Here is a 22578-nt window from a genome sequence, read left to right as displayed (position 1 = left end):
CGATTGCATTATTAAACTAAATTATTAAATACTATAATTAAGTACATCGACTAGAAAAATGTAATCCTCACTATTGTATGGCAAAACGTTTCAGTTTGAACATAAGTTAAAATATTCGGGCTAAAGAGCTCCAATTGCGCAAGTGTCATAGTAAATTTCTGACTATAAATTTAAACAATAGAAATACAGCTCACTGGAATACGTTGAATCGTATTGCAGATCCGCAAAGTAGCAAGCAATTTAATTTAGGAACTCACACGACTTAAGTTCCGTTCTATTTTCAAATAGTCACAATCGCTTGAGATTTTTAATTGTGCAAAATCGAATTCACAGTATACAATAACCGTATAGGTAATATTGTCCATTGATTCAAAACAGAAGAGCTGGAGTAGCTTTAGTTTAAATAATTTTGAATAGCTGAGGTACGGAATCTAAGATTAGATTAAGTGGTTATTATACTTATTTGCAACACATTCACGAGACTTTACAGGAGGCTCCTTTCTACCAGAAATCCTTATTCAGTTAATGGCCGCGCAAATTATGAAAAATGGAAAAGCTAACTTGACTGTGGAAATGAAAAACTCTACCTTGTGGGCTCTTTTTTCGAGGATTCAAAATCATTAATATAATTATTTACTTCTCCAGTGAGCTGAAGCGCCAAACTATCGGATTTTCTATGACAACTCACATATAAAGAAGGTTTGCTTAAGTGTTAGTAAATTTTACTTCTGTCAGGTAACAAGCAAATATGTTATTTTATTCAATTATTGCGATAATTGATTAAATCATATCGACACGCTGACGTTTCAAGTGTTATTTTTGGTTGGTCAATAGTTAAAATAAATTACATATCTTTTACGTACATTCTTCAAAAGAAACCTATGTGTTAAAGAACAAAAATAGTATGGCAACGATGGGGGTTCAGGTGTTAAAATATAATAAGAAAACAATAAATTAGATTTAAAAAACCACCGCCGGTCCTACATCAATAAATTAGCATTACACTACAGATAACTCATTGGTTTAATACAAAATTCACTAATTACTTTTCAGGCTTTCCAATCTTTGCTATCTTACACCGATGTTAAAAGTGACTAAAATTAAGCAATATGACTGTTTCTTGTTTTATCTTTTTTCGTGGACCTCAGAAGCCTCAAGTAAAACCATGCAATTATAGGGATAAACATTTTTTTTCTCTGGCTTCTTCCATCAGCTACAGTTCAAATATATGGAATGCTTCTCATGTATGTGCTGACCCCAAAAACTAAGCGTTCTGTTATGTAAACCTAAACCACCTTTCCTCAAGTAGGTTTACAGAATTTAGAGTTCAAATGACGCTTTAGGTTGCTATGAATGTGTGTTTTGTAACCACACATTCGCTCGCAGTAGTATTTTGGTGGAACGCCGCACTCGTTCTTGATGTGACATTTTAGACTATTCTTCCATTTATAATTCCGACCACAGGTTTTGCACTTCCACGGTTTGGTATCGTTTTCATGTTGAAAAACAATTTTATCTTCTTTGCGGATAAACCCTGCACCACCATTGGTGCCGTGGGAAGTTGTCGAACCAACGCTCGAGCTGCTGCTATTCAATGAACTGGAGACTGCCACTTTTTGGGGTGATTTTGCAGGAGAAGCCGAAATAGTCGTAGCACACAAAGACGACGTTCTTTTGGCTGCTATCTTGATTTTGCCGGGTGATATTTTAGATGCTGATCTGGATGTTCTACAACGCCATGCCGGGACGTAATTAGATGGTGGTTGCGGTGAGCCTCCGGGTGAATTGATTGATTGGTCGGCGATGGCAATGAAATCCGTATCCGACCAGAGGTTAAAATTCTCAAGCTTGATCTTAGTGAAACCACCACCCAGAGAGCTACTGTCGTCTGGGGAGACGTGTTGAAGAGAGGCAATTGTTTGTATGTGTTGGTTTGGTGCACATTTGTATTTAGTTATGCATTAGCAAATAGTGTGTGCATATTCCAAAAAGGGAAAAAGAAAAGAGAAAAATACAGAGCGTTAGTAGATTAGTAGGTTAGTTACGTTGTTAGATACTCAAAAGATGCGGTTATATCAAGAAGCAAACTGATCTTACAGACTAGGTAAATCTACACTACAACAATAAAGGTAGATTTTAGTGGTCTCGATTACTCGGTCACCAATCTCTCTGCATCTCAACTTTATGTATCTTGTAGATGAAAAGAGATTAAAATGAAATTCCCACAAAACTTCCCTCGCAACATTTGCAACAAATTAGTAAGTAGAGTGTTAGTTGTTTGTTTATCAAAAACCAATTTTATTCACAATTCATTCCTGAAGCGTGATTATGGTCTTATCACTTCTTCATGTGTGTTTGGATGTGTTTCTCGAGCACAATACGGTAGAAGGCTTTGTAGGAACACAGTTCCATTGGACACAGGTAAAGCGGCTGTTTGCCACACTCGTAGCGCAGGTGACGGGTTAAACTTTTTTTCCGCAGGTATTTACGATTACACACAAGACAGTGGTACTTCTCATTGTCCTGCACTTGATTAGTTTTCGTACGTCCTTTGAACCCAGCAACCATTTGATACTGATCAGTCGTTATACCGAGGTGCATGTGGGCCCCCAATAACGAGTCGGCCCACGATGGTAGATACTGTGAGGGTATATCGGGCGACATCATTGTGGTTTCCGTGTCCGAACCGTCTTGGACTACCCGATTCCGTACCGATAGTGTTCCACGGGCTCCATCTGAAAAATAAAAATATGTTAGTAAAAGGACCAAAATGAAATTGATAACACATTAACACAAGTTAACACAAATCCGTGATAAAAACGACACTCTCATTTCTCTCATTTCTCATTATCCCTTTCTTTGCATTTCGCTATGGAAAGAAGCATAAGTTCCAAATATAGATGTATTTTTATATTTCTGTCAAATATAAACAACTTACTTTTATAGAGGAATAATCTACGAAAAATGAATAACCTTCTTTTGATACAAACGTTTGTTTTGATGCATGTTATTATTAGCTTATTTTCCTCTAGATAGATAGAATATGTATAATTAAAAAGAGTGTAAATATAATAAAATTGGAATATGATATTGTTTTACTTTTTTCAATTGTGCTTGTTTTTGTATTTGTTTCTAAGAAAAGATGTTCTGATAGAATTAAACATTAATGAGTATTCAATATTGTATCGGGAAAACGAAACATTAGAATCCTTTTGTCTTTTGCAGGGATTTTTGATTGTTATTAAACAGTTATATCTATGTCAGATGTCTTCTATTTATTACTGTCTTTCAAATACCTTCGATCTTTTTTAACTTAAAAATGCCTGAAGTTTTAGTTAAAACGAATGGTAATCATTTTGTCAGGACCCAACACCGATGTTTTACGTTTTTTTATATATATAATCCTCCTTAAACAACAATCACTTAAATATGACATTTCTAATAGTTAACATCAAAACAACAAAATCTTAAATCAAACAAAATCTGCAAATTTGATTTAGACGCAAAGTCCCTCCAAGGAACATTCGCTGATGGCAAACGATTTGTCGCAGTTTATAATTTTTTGTTTAATTTTTAGTTATACTTTTCTTTCAAAAACATGATCAGGAAAGTAAGAAATCAATTTGTTTGACGATTGCGCAGAACTTATAGCATTGCTAAAATTTACATATCATCAGAACAAAAAAGGATAATAAAAATAACAATTTCAAATATTCGATTAATCCTTAGCATGTTTAAAACGGGAATGTAACATATAGACTTAATAAAAATAGGGGTTTCAGACTAAATTAACTCTAACTATCGTAAATGTTGATAAAGTATAATTCGCCTGAGTTAAACTGGGCTGTGAATTTATTATGATTGATTGAACAAAAGATAGTGAGTCAGTAGGAGGTATCTGGCGCACAAAAGAGAAAGTTGCTAAAACCATTTCAACTCTGCCTACATTCCAAATAAATAATTAGATTTGCGAAATTGTTCACCAAATAGCTGGCTCATACACCGACAACAATGGCGTGTTTATTGGAAAACGATAGTTTCATACATTTACTCTTTGATTAATCATGGCAACCGAAATGTTTGAGACGTTATTCGTTTCATTATCATTTTGCGAACCATTGGAGAACTATTTGACGAAAACTCAAATCACTTTTATAAGTAACGGATGCTCATTCCATGACAAATACGTAAGATACGATTCAACACCATACTGATGATTGTTATCGACATAAGTATTTATTAGCGATTGAATGCCGATGGGAAACCATTTTCCATTTAAACATTTGTTGTGCTTCAGCACATTTTGGCCGAGCACTTTTGACATCGAACACTGAACGCCAATTGTTTGAATTTATAATCTTTCAGAGCAACAATAATAGTTTAAATAGCGATGGCAGCGTTTTGCCATCTCCAAAGGCTTTATTACTAAAGCGCTACTTGTCCGTCTAAATTCTGAGCTTACCAAATAGTTCTCCCAATGAAGCTCTACTTCGCAAATTATTTAAAACATAATAATCGTGTTGAATAAAAGTAACTTAATAAAACTTAACCTCTATTTGCCCTGTTTCGTTTAGATCTCGTCAGTAGTTGGAATATGTTAATGTTGTTCCTCTATTATATAAATGGTGTAATTTTTTCGCACTATGTAATGACTCTTGGTTTACGGATTGGATGAGTGAATGTTTCTTGAATCTTGAATCTGGTCATGTTTTAAATTTAACGACTATGTGTCATCGTTAGGCCTTGCACTACTCATTCAATTCTCATCTGATTTCGTTCGTTAAATAATGTAATAAAGGCACATGTGGTAGGAAACATCCATTCTACATAAACACTAATAGGGTATTTATTTTTTTTTATATCGATTTACCATTTACTTCTAATTTGATTATTAAAGAAAATCTAAAACTAAATTATTCGTTGAGGTAAAACGTTGTTTTTACTACATCTTGTAAATGTTGTTCTCTTGCAAATAAAAAAAAACAATCGGTAACAGAATGGCAAATTAGGTTTGCCTGGTCTTTTATCATTTTTTATCAACTTTATACTTATATTTAGTAAAAGGAATTTTTCATATCCGCAAATGCACTATGTAAACTGCTCTTCACCTTGTCTTCATTGATAATTATTTCTAAACAAATGCAATGATTCCGCTGAGTCTCTTGTTCAATTGACGCTCTCTAATGAAATAGCAAGAAGTGCACTGAACTTTTCGGCCACCAAAAGCCACTATGTAACTTTTCTCTGTTTCAAAAGTGGAATGCAAAATACTGAATTTCATTGAATGTTGTTGGAAATATTTGCCATTTTTTCTGTGCAGTATACTTGTGTTTGTGTTTAGGAAGTTTTATAAACTTTTTTCTTTAATTTTTTTTATAATAATTGGAATGGTTTTATGTACTGTTTGTCAACTCCTTTCAACAAATTTTATATAAAAATAAAAATCTTTCTGTGGAAGACGTAACAATCGAAATATAAATATATCTGTTTCACCACTTTCTGTAATATCACTTATGTGCTTAAACGACACAGAAACATAGTAGGCGTTAAAGTGAAATTATGTTGCTTTTGTGTCTTGCCTACTCGACTGCAATTTGGACTACTGAGATTCAAGCACAACAAGTTTTCAAAATATGCATTCTAACTTTTTGTGCAGTTTCATCTTGTGATTCTCGTATACCGGATACTTCCCAGACACACCATAACAATATTTGATGAACGGTTTGTTGTCTATACCGTGCTGTTAAGGTCCCCTGTGGTATTACTACTTTCATCAAATGTCAATATTTTCTCGCCTTCCATTTTGAAATAACGTTCTTTGTGCATACGTTCCATATGTCGTCCTATGTGCATTTTCTGCTTTGCTCGGTATACACAGTAAGGGCACTGAAACTGTGGTTCTTTACCACACTCCCACTTTTGATGATTACGCAGTGACGATTTAAGCTTGTACACACGACCACAATCCGGACAGGCGAATCCACCGGAACCGTTCGCATCTGTAGAACCACACATACCTCCTCCTATACTAGAATTACCACAACCACTACTTCCGGTACTACCAACTGAACCTGGTTTTGTATCTACGGGACTGACAGAAAGGTCGCGCGGGAATATTAATGGTAGAGCACCTTCCCGAAAAGTGGTCACCAATGGCATTGCACCGCTCGATGAAAGCAACGGCATTGCAAGACGTGCATCCAGTTGATCCCATGTTAATCCTCCGATTTTTGTGATGCTTAAATCTTCCGCTGTGAAAAGAAGAGAATAGGGGGAAAAAGAACGGAAAATAAACTAAAGTTAAATTTACATAACACAAATAATACTAAAACACTCTTAAATTAAACCGCATTAAAGCGAACCAAAGCTTTCGTTATGATTTCGGATCTGCATTAAGCTGATATGTTGTTTATAGAAAAATAGAAAGGAAATAAAGCAATAATCAAACTAAGATGCAAAGAGAAAACAAAAAACCGTGTTAGCAGTTCGAATAAACCAACTAATGAAAATTGTTATAAAATTCTCTTGAAAATGTCTTACAAGCTAACTGTCTCAACCAAACTTTAATAACACGTGTAAGAACATTTTCTATCCAAACCAATCATTTTTGTACAAATAGAGAAAGAAAACAAACGCTTTATAGATTTGAATATATTGTTGTATAATGTATACATCGGTTTATCAATAGGCGTATATGTAAATAGTTTTTTTTTACAATAAATATCTATATAAACATCTTTTTTCCCAATTTCAATTCAATGGTACGTTTTCTAATCCCGATTAGTATAATATACTTCGCCAAAAGAAAGGTAAAAATCTACCTTTTAACTAGCAAATGTGTTCTTCTTTATGCGAATTTGATTCCTTCTTAAAGAAAACATGTGTTTAAGCACTACAATAATAATTGAAAAAAATAACTAGAAAACTATTTGGCACATCAGTTTTGTTTCATCTTTAGTAATGTACTTCTGACGGTGGAGCGTACTTAATTAGTATGTGTTACTAGGTAAGGATAAATGCTCAAACAAATTGAAAACATCCATCGATTAGAATATTATTATAAAGTTTGTCATTAATGGCAAAAAAACTGTTCTAAACGAAACTCGCATAGATTTGGCACAAAAGCATAAAGAACTTGCAGCACGTATATTAAATATCTGTTTTCATTCAATGTCACTCAATTTGCATAAATAAATACAACTGGTCTTACTAACAACAAGCTGTTTAAAGTTCGAAATTCAAAAATTGATTTCTTGATTTTTCAAATTGCTCTAAGTTGTCAATAACATCTAATTTAATAAACTTTTCACTGTGCATTATAAATATCTGAACGGTTGGTGTAAAAGTCGAGTAAAACATATACAATAGTATATACTGACCCAATGCAACCTTGAATGGTGATGAAGGATATTTTCTTTGGCTTGATGTCAGAACCACAAAAATCTGTTCGCAAGCTTTCTCTTTGAATGCTTTTGCACTTACTAACTAATAAATGAATTCAATTATAACTCAAATAAAATTGAAAAATGAAAAAATAAGATACAATAAGAGTTAATAAAACAAATTAACAGTAACTTGAAATTTTTCTCTTACACACTAAAACAAACTTTTGGTAAAATGGAAAGTGCAATTAATGCAAGGGTGTCAAACAAAAACCAAACGCGCACGTAACATAACTCAACTGGTCATTTGTTCCTAGGTGACACTGCACCAATTTTTTCCTTACTAGAACCAATCATCACTTGATTACGCCTCTGTCTCTATTACTTCCTCAACAATACGTCATAGATGGACATAGATAATAAAGTTTGAGCTAATCACACATCATCGCCGTCGTCATCGAATTTTTGTTTAAGGATATTGTTATTCCTGCAACTGAATCCACCGTTGCCGTGCTCACCAGATGAGCCTTCACCTTCACTAACATCTCCTACACTACTACCGACCATCACAACCGGTAAACCTTCCTGAGGTTGGTGTTGATGATGGTGATGATAACGGAAATGCTGTGATTGAGCGTGATGCATCGACTGGATCATTTCATGTTTAATTTTATTGTGCGTTTTTAGATTGTGCTTGTATTTGGTGGAAAAATCGCAGTGCGTACAATGATACTGGGGCTTCACACCACATTCCTTCTTTTCATGGCGCTTCCACGTGTACTTTGTCCGGTATAATTTTCCGCACTGTCGACATTTATATATTTCCTGGCCCAGATTTTTGTATTTGGTCTCCAGATATTTCCACATCAGCCATGAGCGAGGAGGAAGTGTTGGTCCACCAACTGTTACACTCTGGAGCAGTTCTAAAAATATGAAACAGCGTGTTAGTAAAAATAAACTAGTTAACGTTGCTACCCGTAGATCAGCGGAGGTGGTAGTAATCCACTAACGGGCGGAATAAATATCCTAAACATAAGTGTCTGTCCCGTTCACCCTTCCAATCACTCGATGTTAGCTTACCTGAAAAAGAAAAAAATATATTAGTATAACAGAAAAATAAAACGTAGCTTAACTAATCTGTTTAAACATGGTTGGTATACATATATGGAAGAAAAAAATATTCTTATAAGTTTCTTTCCTCTAATCACGGATCGATTATTCCGATGATAAACTCATAAAAATGTTAAAAAAAACACCACAGTTTGAGATACGATTTTTAGCTCATAAACTTCCATACATTTATTTTGTAATTTTCAGATAAATATATAGAATCATATATATATATATATATAGTGCTGATCATCTTTTAAATTTAAGAATTTGCTTGTTTATTTGTAATTCTGTGCAAATGTCATCTCTAACACCGATGAAATTTTTACATGTGGCATAAATCGATTTATTCGCGTTTCTTCCGGGCACAAAAATGGCATCCATTTTACAGCATTTTCATATATCAGAATCCAAAATATTTTCATATGCACTTTGCATTACTTTCATATTTTTATAAGGGATCCCTTCATCTTCTATTCTTATAAACTGCAATCGAATCATCCTTACTTAGTTCTACACTTGCTCATTTTATTGTGTGTATTTTTTCAATTTTTTATGTTCCTTTCATTGTGATTTCTCAACAAAATGTATTATGACAATTGAACTTAAACTGGTTGAAAAATCCTACCACTATAAAAATTCTAATTTCTAGCACTACCGAATGAAAAAAAAGTTTAACCACTACAAGTCAGATCTTTAGAGGACCTGCTGACAGGAAGTATATTCGAAGTATACATTTTCGAGATCTCACGATCATCCTATCAGCTTGTTGTGAAAACTAAAGTCAAGAAAACAAAGAAGACTTAAAATGCAATTAATGTTCGTAATTCTAAAATACATATTCTGTTGTTCTATAACCTAACAATACGCCCTGTTTGCATACGTACGTGTATGATAATTGCAGTAATACAAGATAAATTCACAGTTAAAACTCATTCAAACTAATATTTGTAAGATTTATAGAGATAAAATAGAGTGACAAAAGGATTACTTTATTTCATCCACCGCAAAGCGTCATCTTCCTATCAGCGAACTCTTAATAAAATTTATTTGGTTCTGGCTCGTTTTCTGTGTTCAGTGAATGCTACTTCTTAGTTGCCTTACTACTAAATACTATTGTATTGAATATATTATGCATATCTTGCAAAACAAAACTGCATGTTGGGACCTATTTTTGTCTCAGAATTTAAAAACACAAAAAAAACAAGTATTACTCGTTACCGGTGATACAGCACTACCTGTGCATCCATTGTTCAGAATCGAAGCCTAACGAGTTACAGTTAGAGCTAGTAACATTACTTAGAATGTTGATAATTTGAAAATATCACGAAAAAGCGACACTACAAAACGAGGTTTATTCCTGGAAAATAAAAATGAATTATCTCGGGTAACCTAATTCTGTTTAAAACCGAAAAAGTCTAAGTGGGAAAACAATTTTGATTTTTTGAATAGCTGTAGTTAAACAAAAATTGTCTAGGATAATGGAGTTTGAGGTAGTGCAACAGAAACGTGCGATGTGCATATAACATGAAAATTAAAACATTATTTAATTTTCTTCAATGAAATTCGCATTCCAAGTATCTAATATTGACCTTGAACTCTGTTATAAATCAACCATCGAACCGAACTATAATTCTTAAAGTCTCGACCTTGTCTCTATGTGTTTTGTTTACAGATGCCCTTGGCTTCCCGATTCTATAGATTCAGGTTTAATTGAATCGATCAGGCTCAGCGATTCACGATTTTTCGACTTACGACGACTTTCCAACTGTGGCATGTCTGCATGATGTTTACGGATGTGGACTCCTAAATTACCACGTTGTTTCGCTTTGTACGTGCAATAAGGACACTGGTGCATTGCTTCCTTACCACCACATTCTACGTTCTCATGTCTACGTAGGGTCGATTTCCAGCGGTATCGTTTACCACAATGCCGGCATATGTACTGCCGCATCTCTCCATCATCGTTATCGCTTACCACAGACTCGTTAACTGTATACTCAAAGTTTTTCATAATACTCGTATTGGCCAACAGGGCATACTTTTCGTCCATCGAAGTGTTGAGTATTTTTGCCTCTGATTTAACATTTTTTTTATTCGTCAGCGATTTTGCAGGATCCTGTGATTCACCAGTGTCATCTTCTATTTCGCTATGCGATGATTTTGGAGGATACGCATCTGCGAAATTCACCTGAACGTCATCCGGAAGCTCAATGTCATCGATAACAGAGTAATCTAAATCATCGATCATACCACTGGTGAAGTCGTTGCTTTGAGATGTGTTCGAGGTGGACGTTTCAAACTCATTGACAGTGTATCTGGTAGAAATTGGTTTTGATACCGTTGATATCGGTATCTGCTGGATGTTGCTAACGTCAATAGTCTTAGTACCTTGTCCCGGAAACTTCCTCGAAAGGGAAAAATTAAGCAATTCAATCTTCGTGGTGGTTCCAGCGATAGATTCTTGAATGGGAACCGCGATCGGCTGGCTGGTAGTGACCGTAGGTATCGTCAAAATCGGTACGGTTGTTATTGATTGTACCGATGGATTTTTATGCTTAGAATATTTGATTCTCGGATGTGTCGGTTTGAGGAGCTTCTTTGTGGAAGCAATTTGGCTTTGGTTACTATGAATTGTACTGGCATTGATTAAAGTGCTGCTGCCACCTATCGCACTGATACTGGGTGATACAGAAGTAGGAACTAGTGCAGTTCCAACTGGAATTACGGCTGTTCCTGCTGTGGTTACCACGTCGCCAGCACCTACTTTTACTATCGAAATAGTAGTTGGTTTTCCCATTTGTTGTGGAGTCAAACTGATCGTCCCAACCGTTGCTGGCATGGCCGTTGAGTGAGTTATCATTTCTTTGGATGTAGATTTCAACGGTAAAATATCTGTAAGAACATTAAACAATTGGTTAGCAATAAACCAATATTGACGGTTTAGGTGAGATGGGTTAGCATGGATGGCAAGCGTAAAACACAATCAAACAATAGTTAGATAGGCGCAGTCAAAAATAAAACATACAACAGATCTGAAAATAATGGTTTTAATTATTGCCTACTAAGAACTTTCGGAAAAGTTCTTACATGTAGTTTTCTTTTCTCTGTTTAGTGACATATTCATATGGTAAAATAAAGACAAACCGAAAGAGAAACACTTTATTCATATCACAGTCCGCAACCAATTAAACCTATGTAAATGATATTAATAGTGATGACCTATAAAATCGTTAAGTGCCCGAAATAACTAAGAAACGTATGAAGACTTCGAGAGCATAGAATTTGCTAATGTTTGCCATTTTGATAGCGTGTTCTGCGCCCTCGCCAGTCAAACGATTGTGATGTATAGATAAAGCTGAGATAGGAGCTCTGAAAAATCCCAATCCTCCGAACAAAATGATACCCAAAAGAAGGTAGAGTGAACTAGAATATTACCGCACTCGTCGAAGATGTATGTCGTAGTCGTAGTTCCGTCACCCTGCAATTCCGTCTTCTTGATAATCTTATCCTTTTTCAGTAATTCTTCGATGCGTCCGGTATCGATCACGGTGGTCGACTGTACGGGCTGTAATGGTGGGGGTTGAGGTGGCGATACAGCTGCGGTTGTGAACAATATGTATTTATTGTCCTTTTTAGATACAACAATATTTTTGCTCTCCAACAGGCAGTCATTGAGATCGTTCAAAATTACCGGTGTGGACTGGGTTATCTGGGTTATATGTTGCGAATTAACCGGATTTCCTGGAGCTATCACGGTCGATTGTGACGTAGTTGGAACCGTCACTGTGAATGTTTTGATCTTCTTGGCTGCAGGAACCAATGGCGATTTGGCTGGGCGTTTGTCTGTAAGGAAATAACAAAATTAGTATGATAAAACAATAAACATATAGTACAAACACCCGTCCACCTCATGTACTCCTTAATGTCTAAAACATTCTAAATGTACTACCGAAAACTATTGAGAAAGCTTTTTATGTGTATTTACACCGATAGTGTTATGAAAAAAAAAAACGAAATTTACAAACAGAAAGTGGAGTGCTACATCAAGGATTCAGCTTATTCAGTTAAAACAATAGATATGTTAGACCATTAACTTTTATCATTTTTATTAAAATGTTAGTTTTGTGTCATCAATGCGCAAAATCGGCGAGTTACTAAATGATATAAAACAAATTAACTATGCAGTTTTGTTCTTGATAAGTTCGGGTTCATACACACTAAAAAGGTAATGTTCATTTAAATCGAATAATAAGTTTGGCATAAGTTAATCACAACTCGATAATTTAGCTCATGTGCTATGTGAATGCGTGGCAGTAAGTCGTTTATAATAAAATCGTTTCACATAATAATTGTCATTCCAATGCGTACCCATAAGACTGCACAATTATAAAACTATATGTCAATAGAAGATCAACGATTAACAGGTGTTTGAATTGAAGTTATTGTCCGTATTCAAAGTACCATCAATGACATAATTTCTTTGGTTATCTGTACTGAAGTTGGAGTTGTTACTTGAAAATACGTACATCGTGAAACTTATGTAACAAACAAACGATCATTCTACCAAGCGCTCACTAAGGAAACAGATTACCATTACCAGAAGCTCGTGGTAGGCAAATTGGCAATAATCGACTCGAACGTACAACAAAATTCAATTTGTACATTCAAAATATGTTGAGATGTCGGGATGCGATATGCCTTTTCAGTTGATTGTTCCGCTTACAACGCAAAGGACAGTGCGGACATGCAAACTTAGGCTCCTGATCACATTCCAATCGAGCATGTCGTCGCATATTTTTGGCTAACGAGTAACCCTTTCCGCACTTAGGACATTCGAAACGTGCCTCACAATCGTTTTTTGGCCGCATGTGGGGAGGAATTTTGCGCTCTTTTTTTACTAGTACTTGTTCCGAGAATTGTGGTTTCGTTTCATCTTCGTTGCTTGTTGTTTGTTCTTCTTCTTGCATTACATATTCGAAAGTATCTCTACCGGTTTCATTCGATTTCGCTACGAACACCAACGACTCGTCTTCCGTCGACGATGATGGCAAAGGCAACTTTTTTCGTTCGGCAACATCTTCTAGATATTGGAGGTCTTCCAAAACGATACCTGAAATAAAGGGAAATATATTAGAGAAATCTGAACGACAGCTAGTCTGGCTTGGTCTACAGATACTACGATTAAATTTTAAATTCAGCTAGAGCAAAAAACTCCGTTCTATTTTGTTCAAGCATTAAACATTACTTTGTTTATTCAGTCAATATCATACACTGAACGATTTCATTATTTGAAACTATACATTACAACGGATGTTCTTCATCAAAATGCTTCAACAAGGTTTCACGAATAGCACAACCGAATCCGCACAGATGGCACTTGAAATTCAAGTTGGTTAACACTTTTTTGTCAATCTTCCCGTAACGCTGATAGGAGATGATTTCTTTTGTTCGGCACAACTGCTGTTCAGTTACCAGAGACTGACCCACTAATGATCTACTTTCTTCGTCGTTATCTATGGTAAGATGATGAGCATCGATCATAAAATCTGTAGGTACTACTGGGACCTCTTTAGTAGCGTCGTCGTACAGGGCATCTAGATGAATGAAGTCGCCGTCCGTGACCATCACTTCCTCTATGATCTTCTCGCATGACGCCGCAGACACATTGACGCTTGTGACGGCAGTGATCATTCCTATTACTTCCGCACTGGACATCGCCAAGTTGCTGCAGGTTTTAGCTAGATCCAATAAGAAATGATACAAAAAGTGCATACTAAATTTGGAGACAAAATGAACTAATTTTGATTTTGGATAACGATAATCTACTGATTATATACCCTACCCAAATTACTCAACTAAAATGATCAATGATATACTAGCTTTTGTTAGTTAAAATTGTTTAATTAACTAGATTTATTGTTTTCTACTAATTTGGTTTCGTTTACAGCTCTTTGTATGAAGTTATAAAAAACTTTGATAACCTTTGTTTTGGGGTCGTTCCTGTCGGTCTTAAACAATAGATAACAATAATATTACGATTCAACAAAAACAACAAACTACAACATCATTCTCTCATAAATTACTAGTGATGTACAACGTTATTTTGGTATCGTCACGCGAAAACAATTTGGACGATGACTATTTACAAAAGTTTTATAACGAAATCGTTAACGTGCATGTTTGCTTTCTTCCCTAGACTAAGACTTGTGTTTTCCTGCATTTTAGGTTTCATTACTTTTCTGTTTGGTACATTGGTTTCTTCATATAGACTACCGTGATGTTGTAACATAACATAAAACTACTTTTTATAAATCGGTTAAAAGTAGTATTTGATACAAACACCGGATTCGAGGTGCCGCTTCAAATGCGATCCTTGTGAGAACGCCTTACCGCACATTACGCAGCGAAATTTCTTCATTCCGCCACATTCATACCTGTTAAACAAAAGAAGAAAAGTAGGAGAAATTAAAAAAAAAAAACGATTGTCAACTGCATGAACGACTGATTATATAGTTATTACCTGATGTGACGCTGGAGGGAGCTCGCATCCTTATAGTTTTTATCGCAATTCCGCCTCGGACAGTGATAACGGCCATCGGCGTTAAGAAACTTGGACAGATCGGAAAATTTAATGTTATATAACAGATCGTTTAACTGTAGCAGACGCCTTCCATCCCGGCAGTGGGCGTTTGCAAACGTTAGATCTGGAAAATTGCAGGGTTTGAATTTGAATTTTTAAATTGCTCTTTTTTGGTATTGTTTTTTTTTCGATTTGGAGATTAATCATTTTATAAAAATGTTTGGCAACACTGGGTATCAATAGCAAGAAACGAAAAAAACGTTAAATAACGGGAACAAATGGGATCAAAACAGCTAAATTTAGTTTTGCTTTACAGTATGTTTTAAGGGAGAACACGACAAAAGACAGAGAAAGAATAAGAGCATATGAGATGAACAGTTCGAACGAAAGGCAATGATTTGTTTTTTTTTGGTTTCTTCATGTCAATTGTACAACAAATAAAAGGTACAGTCTTCATTGATTTGGCTGTTTAAATTTATTTTATTGAGATTGCTGTAGACAAAATTACATCTTAGCAGAAAAAATATCTAAATCCTTATTCAATCACAAATACGCGATTTCAATTATAAAATATGTCGAATAAAAATACTAAATATAAAAATGGCATTTTCGTTTGGTTCAAAATTTGTCTTAAAATTAATGGCTTCGTAATAAAAATGAGATACTGTGGGAAATTGGCAGAAATTCTCGAAAATGAAACATACATCAGTCAAAGAAATTGAGCGAATTTAGAAGTGATCAGATCAAGAAATCAGTTTCAAACTTAGACAATACACGAAAAAGACAGAATCAAATGACACAAATGAATACAAAAATTAAAATGAAACTTATTGTAATTGAGTCGGCACATTCTTCAGCGCATAATCAAAGAAAAGTGTCTTAAAATTTTGCAATAACGACGACTGCGAGGTAACTTGATCTAGCACTTCCTGTTTCATCATCAGTGCATCCACCGAAAACTTGTCTCCGTCGTTAGTGCCCTTTGGTTTATAATACTCGTTATCGTTTTTAGCCGTTCCGGCGGCACTCAGCATTTTCTCCATCTGAATTCCATGCTTTGAAGCCATATGCCGAACTAGATGGTATTTGCGGCGAAACTTGGAATCACAGTGATCGCAGTTAAAACGAGGCGGAATCCCTATGCATTCGTCTCGCATATGACGTTGAAGATGGCGTTTTCGCAGGTAGCTTTTATCACACACGCTGCACTGGAAACGCTGACCGGTGTTTATATAGTTTGCATAAAATAAACTCGTTGCTGGGTTTCGGTCTGGAAGCAGGCGAAGGTGAAGAAACGAAAACATTGAAGAAAAATCATAATATAAAACAAAAAGTTAAAAGAAAATCAAACCTACTGAAAACTAGAACAAAACTAATCAAAATAAATGTACATAAAAAACAACTACGCTGATTCTAAGATTGAATTTTCTAAATAATTTTCCTAGGAGATACTTGGACGTGCACTAAACATTGCATACTGATACACATGTCTGGATTTCAATTCATACCAAGTTGTAGTTTTTATTTCAACTATTTTTTTTACATAATTCATTACATTATCTAAACGACAAATAAAATATCTATGCATGAAATTAAGCACCAGTTAACATCCTACTTATATTTTGCGAGCGTTATGCGGATTGTGTCTCCTTCACTTTGAAAGGTAGTACTGTTTCAATGACTAACCATTATTTCATTCTAGAACAAAACAGATGAACATATCCAGTTAATTTATTTGAATTTCCTATTATAGGAAAATGGAACTAAGGACGAGACATGAAGTAATCGGAAATCAGTCTCGGAAAATTTTCATGGCCAAAAAAGCCATAATCACTGTTCAAACCTTTTTTATCAAAACAAAAATTATGTACAATACATGATGCTTAGTGATCGACAGTGAAATGCTACATTTGGATTAAAAAGTTTTTAAATATATCACTTCAGAGAAGGGTAATGATTGTATTAAAAAAATTATTGTGAAAATTTTAACATCATCTTTTCAGATTTAAAACCGGAAAATATAACAAATTAATCAACCATAACAAAAAGATATGTACTTATGAAGGTATCAGATAAACTTGGTTTACACATAGTCATGATTCGTTACTATGATTACACGATTCTTTTGTGAATACCATGTTTTTGCTTCAAATGTAATTTCAGGTCATACTTCCATGAGCAGGAAAAGCCACAGTACTCGCATTGAAACAAAGTCGAACTGCTGGAACAGGCTGATTTAAATGAAGTTACCATAGTGCTACCAAAAAAGTTATTTTTGTTGTTTCGACGAATATTATTACTGATAGTTTTAGATCCTGAGGAAACACATCTAGGCTCACAGCTTTGACCGCAGCATTTGTACAGTCGACGAATAGTAATTTCCGGTTCGTATACCAGCGCCGGTGTTGACGATGATGGTTGTGAAAACGATGACGGTAGTAATGAGGTGCCGATTAGGGAAGAGGCAGCCGAGTGTGACATCACATTTAGCGCATCTGGAAAAGCACAGGGTGGGATGGTTTTTATCCGGAATCATTTGACACTGGCTGCTACTGTTACTAACTGAGGTTAAAAATGTAGTGTGTCAAAATTAATTGAATAAATAATGCATACAAAAGCGTCATCACCAGGTTATTGAAAGAAAAAACAAATCTGTATAAAAGTGAAATTTGCTTAACCAGCCTTCTTATAATGTGGTTATTTGTAAAATTGTGAAAAGAAAACTAACTTTTTTACAAGTGTGTCAATTTATTCTGGTAAGTATTTTACAAAAACTTATCCCACGATCGACGGTACCGTTTGGTGGGAAGATACGGTGCAATGTCCGGATGTGTTCGTCGAATGTGTCCTAACAGCTGATCGTTTCGCTGTGACACATGATGGCAGTAAGGACACTGGAAGTTTTTTTCCACACCGCACTCATGACGCAGATGTCGCGCCAATGTAATCTTGCGACGATACACCCGCGGACATCGTGGACATTGATACAATGCATCATCGGGAACTAGTACTGGTGGGTGATATGTGTACAGGGGAATGCCTGAAAATTTACAATTAAATTTGTTCCTATTTTTTTCATATGATACACATAGCACGTAAAAGCAAACAATAATGTCATAGCTTCGAAATACTCCAATAATAAAACTCATTTACTCCAGCAAGCTAACAAAATTCAATTCAAATAAAACTATCATATTATAACAATAATTTGGCTTTATTCTTGATCATTATCTACATCAATATACAAAATTGTACAAATGTGTGGCCGTTTGAAACTCCAAAAAGTAAAATCTTCCAAAAATATCTTTTTTTTTTGCACGTCCTAATACCTATGGCAGTCAAGTTGTGAATGTTAGTTTTCATTCGTAAATGCCTTCTGATTCGCCACATCAAGGGAAGTATCTACTCCGGTGCCGCATTATTCCAGCGACCGGTACAGTGGATTGTTACAATGCAGCTTTGTGTTGGAAATGTGAGCTTTGAGAATGTCTTTCCGAGAAAATCGCTTGCCGCATTTGATGCAACCGAATTGTTTGGCTACTCCACATTCGTACTTCATGTGTCGGTCCAAAGTATAGGATAGCGAGTAGGCGCGGGGACACCGAGGACACTTAAAAGCAGGCGCAGAAGCAGAGGTTGAACTAGAACACAGGGAAGATGCATTGTGTTTGGCGGCTGCAACCGCCGCTGCATTCTGCAAAGTGGTCGTTATCAACCGCTGCGTGCTTCGTGGGCATACACTACCAAATCCGCACACCGGCGACATCATACATGCCGCTGCAAATAAAACGATGAAGGAAGCGCATGTTAAAATGGGATATCCTATGAGCAGAAAGCCAGGATACAAGATTGTATCTATCGAGACAAATGTCTGTTCTTAGATTCATGAATCTGCATAATGTCAACACAAAAGCAAGCTTGAATATATTGAAAATCTACGCCCTTAACTCTATGAATGTAAATGAAGCTAGTGAACCTTGCAAAAAATTTGGAGCTCAATTACTGGATAATCTCTGAGTGAAGGCATCTGTGATAATACAGGATAATTGCACGGTTAGTGCTATGATCCTACGGACACTAAGAATTCAGGTTTTGGTTTGAACATATGATAACTGGCTTGCGAAACCAGCTCCTCATAATCTGAAATGGATTTAAATTTCACACGACAAAACGGCCTAACTGCAAATGAGTGCATCTCTTTGTTCACTTTCTCTTTCGATTATTATGTTTTTTTTTTAAGTTTTTAATATCAATTGAAAGCTTTTAGTTTTGGTTTGAAAATTATCCGAAGAGTTAAGAAAAAATAAACAAAGATAAACAAATATTTCCGAGTAAGCTCTCTTGTCGTCGAACGATCGATTTGATTGGAAACTGTCGACGATGAAAGAATCAATTGGAATGCATTGATTTTTCAAATTTTAACTTAGATCTGCGATTATCAGTTCATTTTCATAGATTGAGCAAAAAATAACAATGTTTTCGATTTTGCACTTGTAATACGTGCATGAAAAAAGATACAAATTACGAAATATTCCTATCTGTGGACATTTGTTTTCAAGAGTAGAAATTTTCACCGTTGTAAAAGAAAGAGAAATAGAATCTGTCGCGCAAAAATTATCATAACAATGCAATGAAAACTCAATTGATTTTTTAAGGTTATGTATAATAACGACCTAATGACTTGGTACAGATACCCGAAAACAATGAAATAACGAAAAACCACGTTTTCTTCACATAGGGTAGTAGTACCCTTGTTCACCGTAGCTTCGCCCTTTTTTATATCAACAACATTGATTGGTATGAAATCTGATATGTTCAATGCATTGATTCAAAGGATGGGATTCTAAATAGTGCATTAACTTCGGATTTTCATGCCTTTATGATAAAGCAATTATATACTTTGCACTTATATATTTTTTCTTAACAATAATTGATAAGAATTATTGTATAACCATTGAGATGTAACAGTTCAATTGAGCCAAGGGAAACATGAAAAAAAAACATTGCTCAAAGCGACATAGCTATTTGTTATTTGGATATAGCCTTTTTAAAGGCAAAATGAAATGGTGTGATTTGACTAATGACTGCGTGTATCCTATCATCCTACTAAATCACTGGAAAGTTCTGTATTACTTTAATTTTCTGACAAAATACTTTGATTGATTAGATCAACTTTATTGCAACCAACAATACACGCAGACAAGTTAATTTTAAATTTTAATATACTACACTTTGAATTCAGATATTTTATTTTCAATCAGCGATAATTTTTATTTCCATTTCATTCAAATACATTTGATATTTACTTCAAAACATATAATTTTTTTACGCGCACAGAAATGAATAAAATGAGCATTAAATTCAAATATATTGCCCTTTATATGCAACCTGGATCTAATTTCAATTTCACTTGGAATCAAATACAATTGTTATTAGATTCAAAGCAAATTAGTTTTGTTTCTACAATCAGGCTTTCGTGCTATTGGGTGTAGATTCAATGATGGATTTTTTATAAATTCAATAAGTTGTTATTTAAGAAGAACTTTTGACTAATTATTGTAAATTACATTATTTATTATTGAATGCATTTTGTGTGCTCAGCTAAGTACGGTATTCACCCCGATTCTGCAATCCGACGGATTTGTGATACGAACGATTCTATTCTTTCGTTCGAGTTCGAATTTTGCATTCTTTATTCCGTTCGACTTGTATGATTCGTTCGGAACACTTGAAATTTCGAACACTAACTGTCAAAGCTATCAACACTACTTACACGTTCTTTTTCTTTTTATATTCATTTCTTGGTAAAAGAAAACGATCACACTTGTACAAACAAATTAGAACGATTCTAAACCGAACAGAAGTAATACGAACGCAAGTCGATCGAGTAATGTTCGAGAATTTAACAACTCGAACGAATGATATTCGAGTTCATACCCATCTCCAACGGAATGCAGAATGGAAATTGCACATTCGATCGGAATATTTCGAATCGATCGACGTACAGAATAGGGGTGATTGACTCCTCTACTTCGTTCAATAATTTTCAAATATGAATGTAAGTTTCCTTTATATACATAATTCATACCCTGCCTATCCTCTGAAAGTACTCACTATGGTATCGCACAATTCGAACGATTTAAATAGTACATATAGTTTGAATTCGTCAACTGCTTCGAAAGTTATTACTTCCTCGAACGACGTTTTCCGTTTGAATGATATAACAAAATGAAATCTCAGCAAAACTTGTGTTAAATATCACAAAATTAACTAATACCAATTTATTTGATGCGGGTACGACCAGTTAATGTTGTTTTAAATAAAGAGATGACTTTTTGGTCAATTCGTTTCTCGTCAAAACATTTATTTTTCGTTAAAGGTCAACGTTCCGAAGATTATACCTTCATCTTCAGGGCAAAACGACTACAAATATTTTTCGTCAAGTATGGTGTAACATTTATAATATTTGGTTGAAAAACGGCTACTTTTCAACAAGCACTTCCCACGCACATCGACTTCGATTGAGCGTTTTTCAACCAACTATTATAAATGGTACACCATACTTGACGAAAAATATTTGTAGTCGTTTTGCCCTGAAGATGAAGGTATAACCTTTTAAATGTTGGCCTTTAACGAAAAATAAATGTTTTGACGAGAAACCAATTTACCAAAAAGTCATCTCTTTATTTAAAACTAGTACCAATGTTTGATTCAATGAAAATATTTTAGAATCAATAATCTCTGGCATTTGATTCAAGGACGAAAAATTTTAATCAACATCCATGAATTTGAAGCTAAGACTCAGTATATTTGATTCAGTTTAATTCAAGTGTCAACATAATTTTCTTTTTGAATCTATACGACATATTTGATTCAAATACATTTAATGTACTGTAACAAGCATTTGAATGAAATAAATTTTTGATTTGATTCAATAAAATTTTGAAATTTGAATCCATAGCTCAATACATTTGAATCTAATATGCATTGCCACACTAAATTTGATTCCAAAAAAAGATTTATTTGATTTAAACAATTGTTTGAAGTTGACTTAAAGACTCAATATATTACAATCTAATGTGTTCTATTTTTCTGCGTGTAATAAATCTTCAGAATCATCCTCGAGCCTACATTTTTACTATCTTGGTCCAACTCGAAACCGCAATTATCAATAACTATAAACGTGTACCCAAGACAACCAAATTAAGGATAGAAGTATTAGTTTCAACCATATCTGCGACTAGCAACTTATCGCGTATTTTAGATTTTCTGTATGATCTATAGGTCTTCACATTTTCATTATCACAAGTGCATCGTTTTAGTGCGGTGGAAATTCAAATATTTCACGGGCAACAAAGACGTTTCATCCGTACTTGGAACGGAAATTAGATGGCAATATAGCCTAAGTTCAAGGGGAGAGTCGCTTAACACAAACTATATTCTGTCTCTAAAAAAACACGTGATATACTGTGATTCTAAGTGTGCCACGCTGTTCCCCATGAA

At 34.8% G+C, this 22578-nt stretch overlaps 1 protein-coding gene across 5 annotated transcripts in view; it reads right to left on the bottom strand.

The window, feature by feature from the left end:
* Positions 1–8643: 8643 nt before the first annotated feature.
* Positions 8644–22578, bottom strand: part of LOC131439398 (longitudinals lacking protein-like) — a 49083-nt gene continuing 35148 nt past the window's right edge. For 3 of the 5 annotated variants that reach the window (XM_058610349.1, XM_058610348.1, XM_058610350.1), the window contains exons 7-8: positions 11931–12338; positions 8644–11387 (exon numbers count right to left, since the gene is read on the bottom strand). In XM_058610349.1, the coding sequence (XP_058466332.1) occupies positions 10162–11387; positions 11931–12338 (1634 nt within the window). In that variant the 3' untranslated portion in view covers positions 8644–10161. The remainder of the gene's footprint in view (positions 11388–11930; positions 12339–22578) is intronic. The other 2 variants (XM_058610351.1, XM_058610352.1) reach the window with 1 other exon arrangement.

Source organism: Malaya genurostris, chromosome 3, assembly GCF_030247185.1.
Source record: "Malaya genurostris strain Urasoe2022 chromosome 3, Malgen_1.1, whole genome shotgun sequence".
In the NCBI taxonomy this organism is placed as follows: domain Eukaryota; kingdom Metazoa; phylum Arthropoda; class Insecta; order Diptera; family Culicidae; genus Malaya; species Malaya genurostris.
The sequence above is the reverse complement of the archived record's forward strand: the minus strand, read 5'-3'. Positions and strand labels throughout refer to the sequence as shown.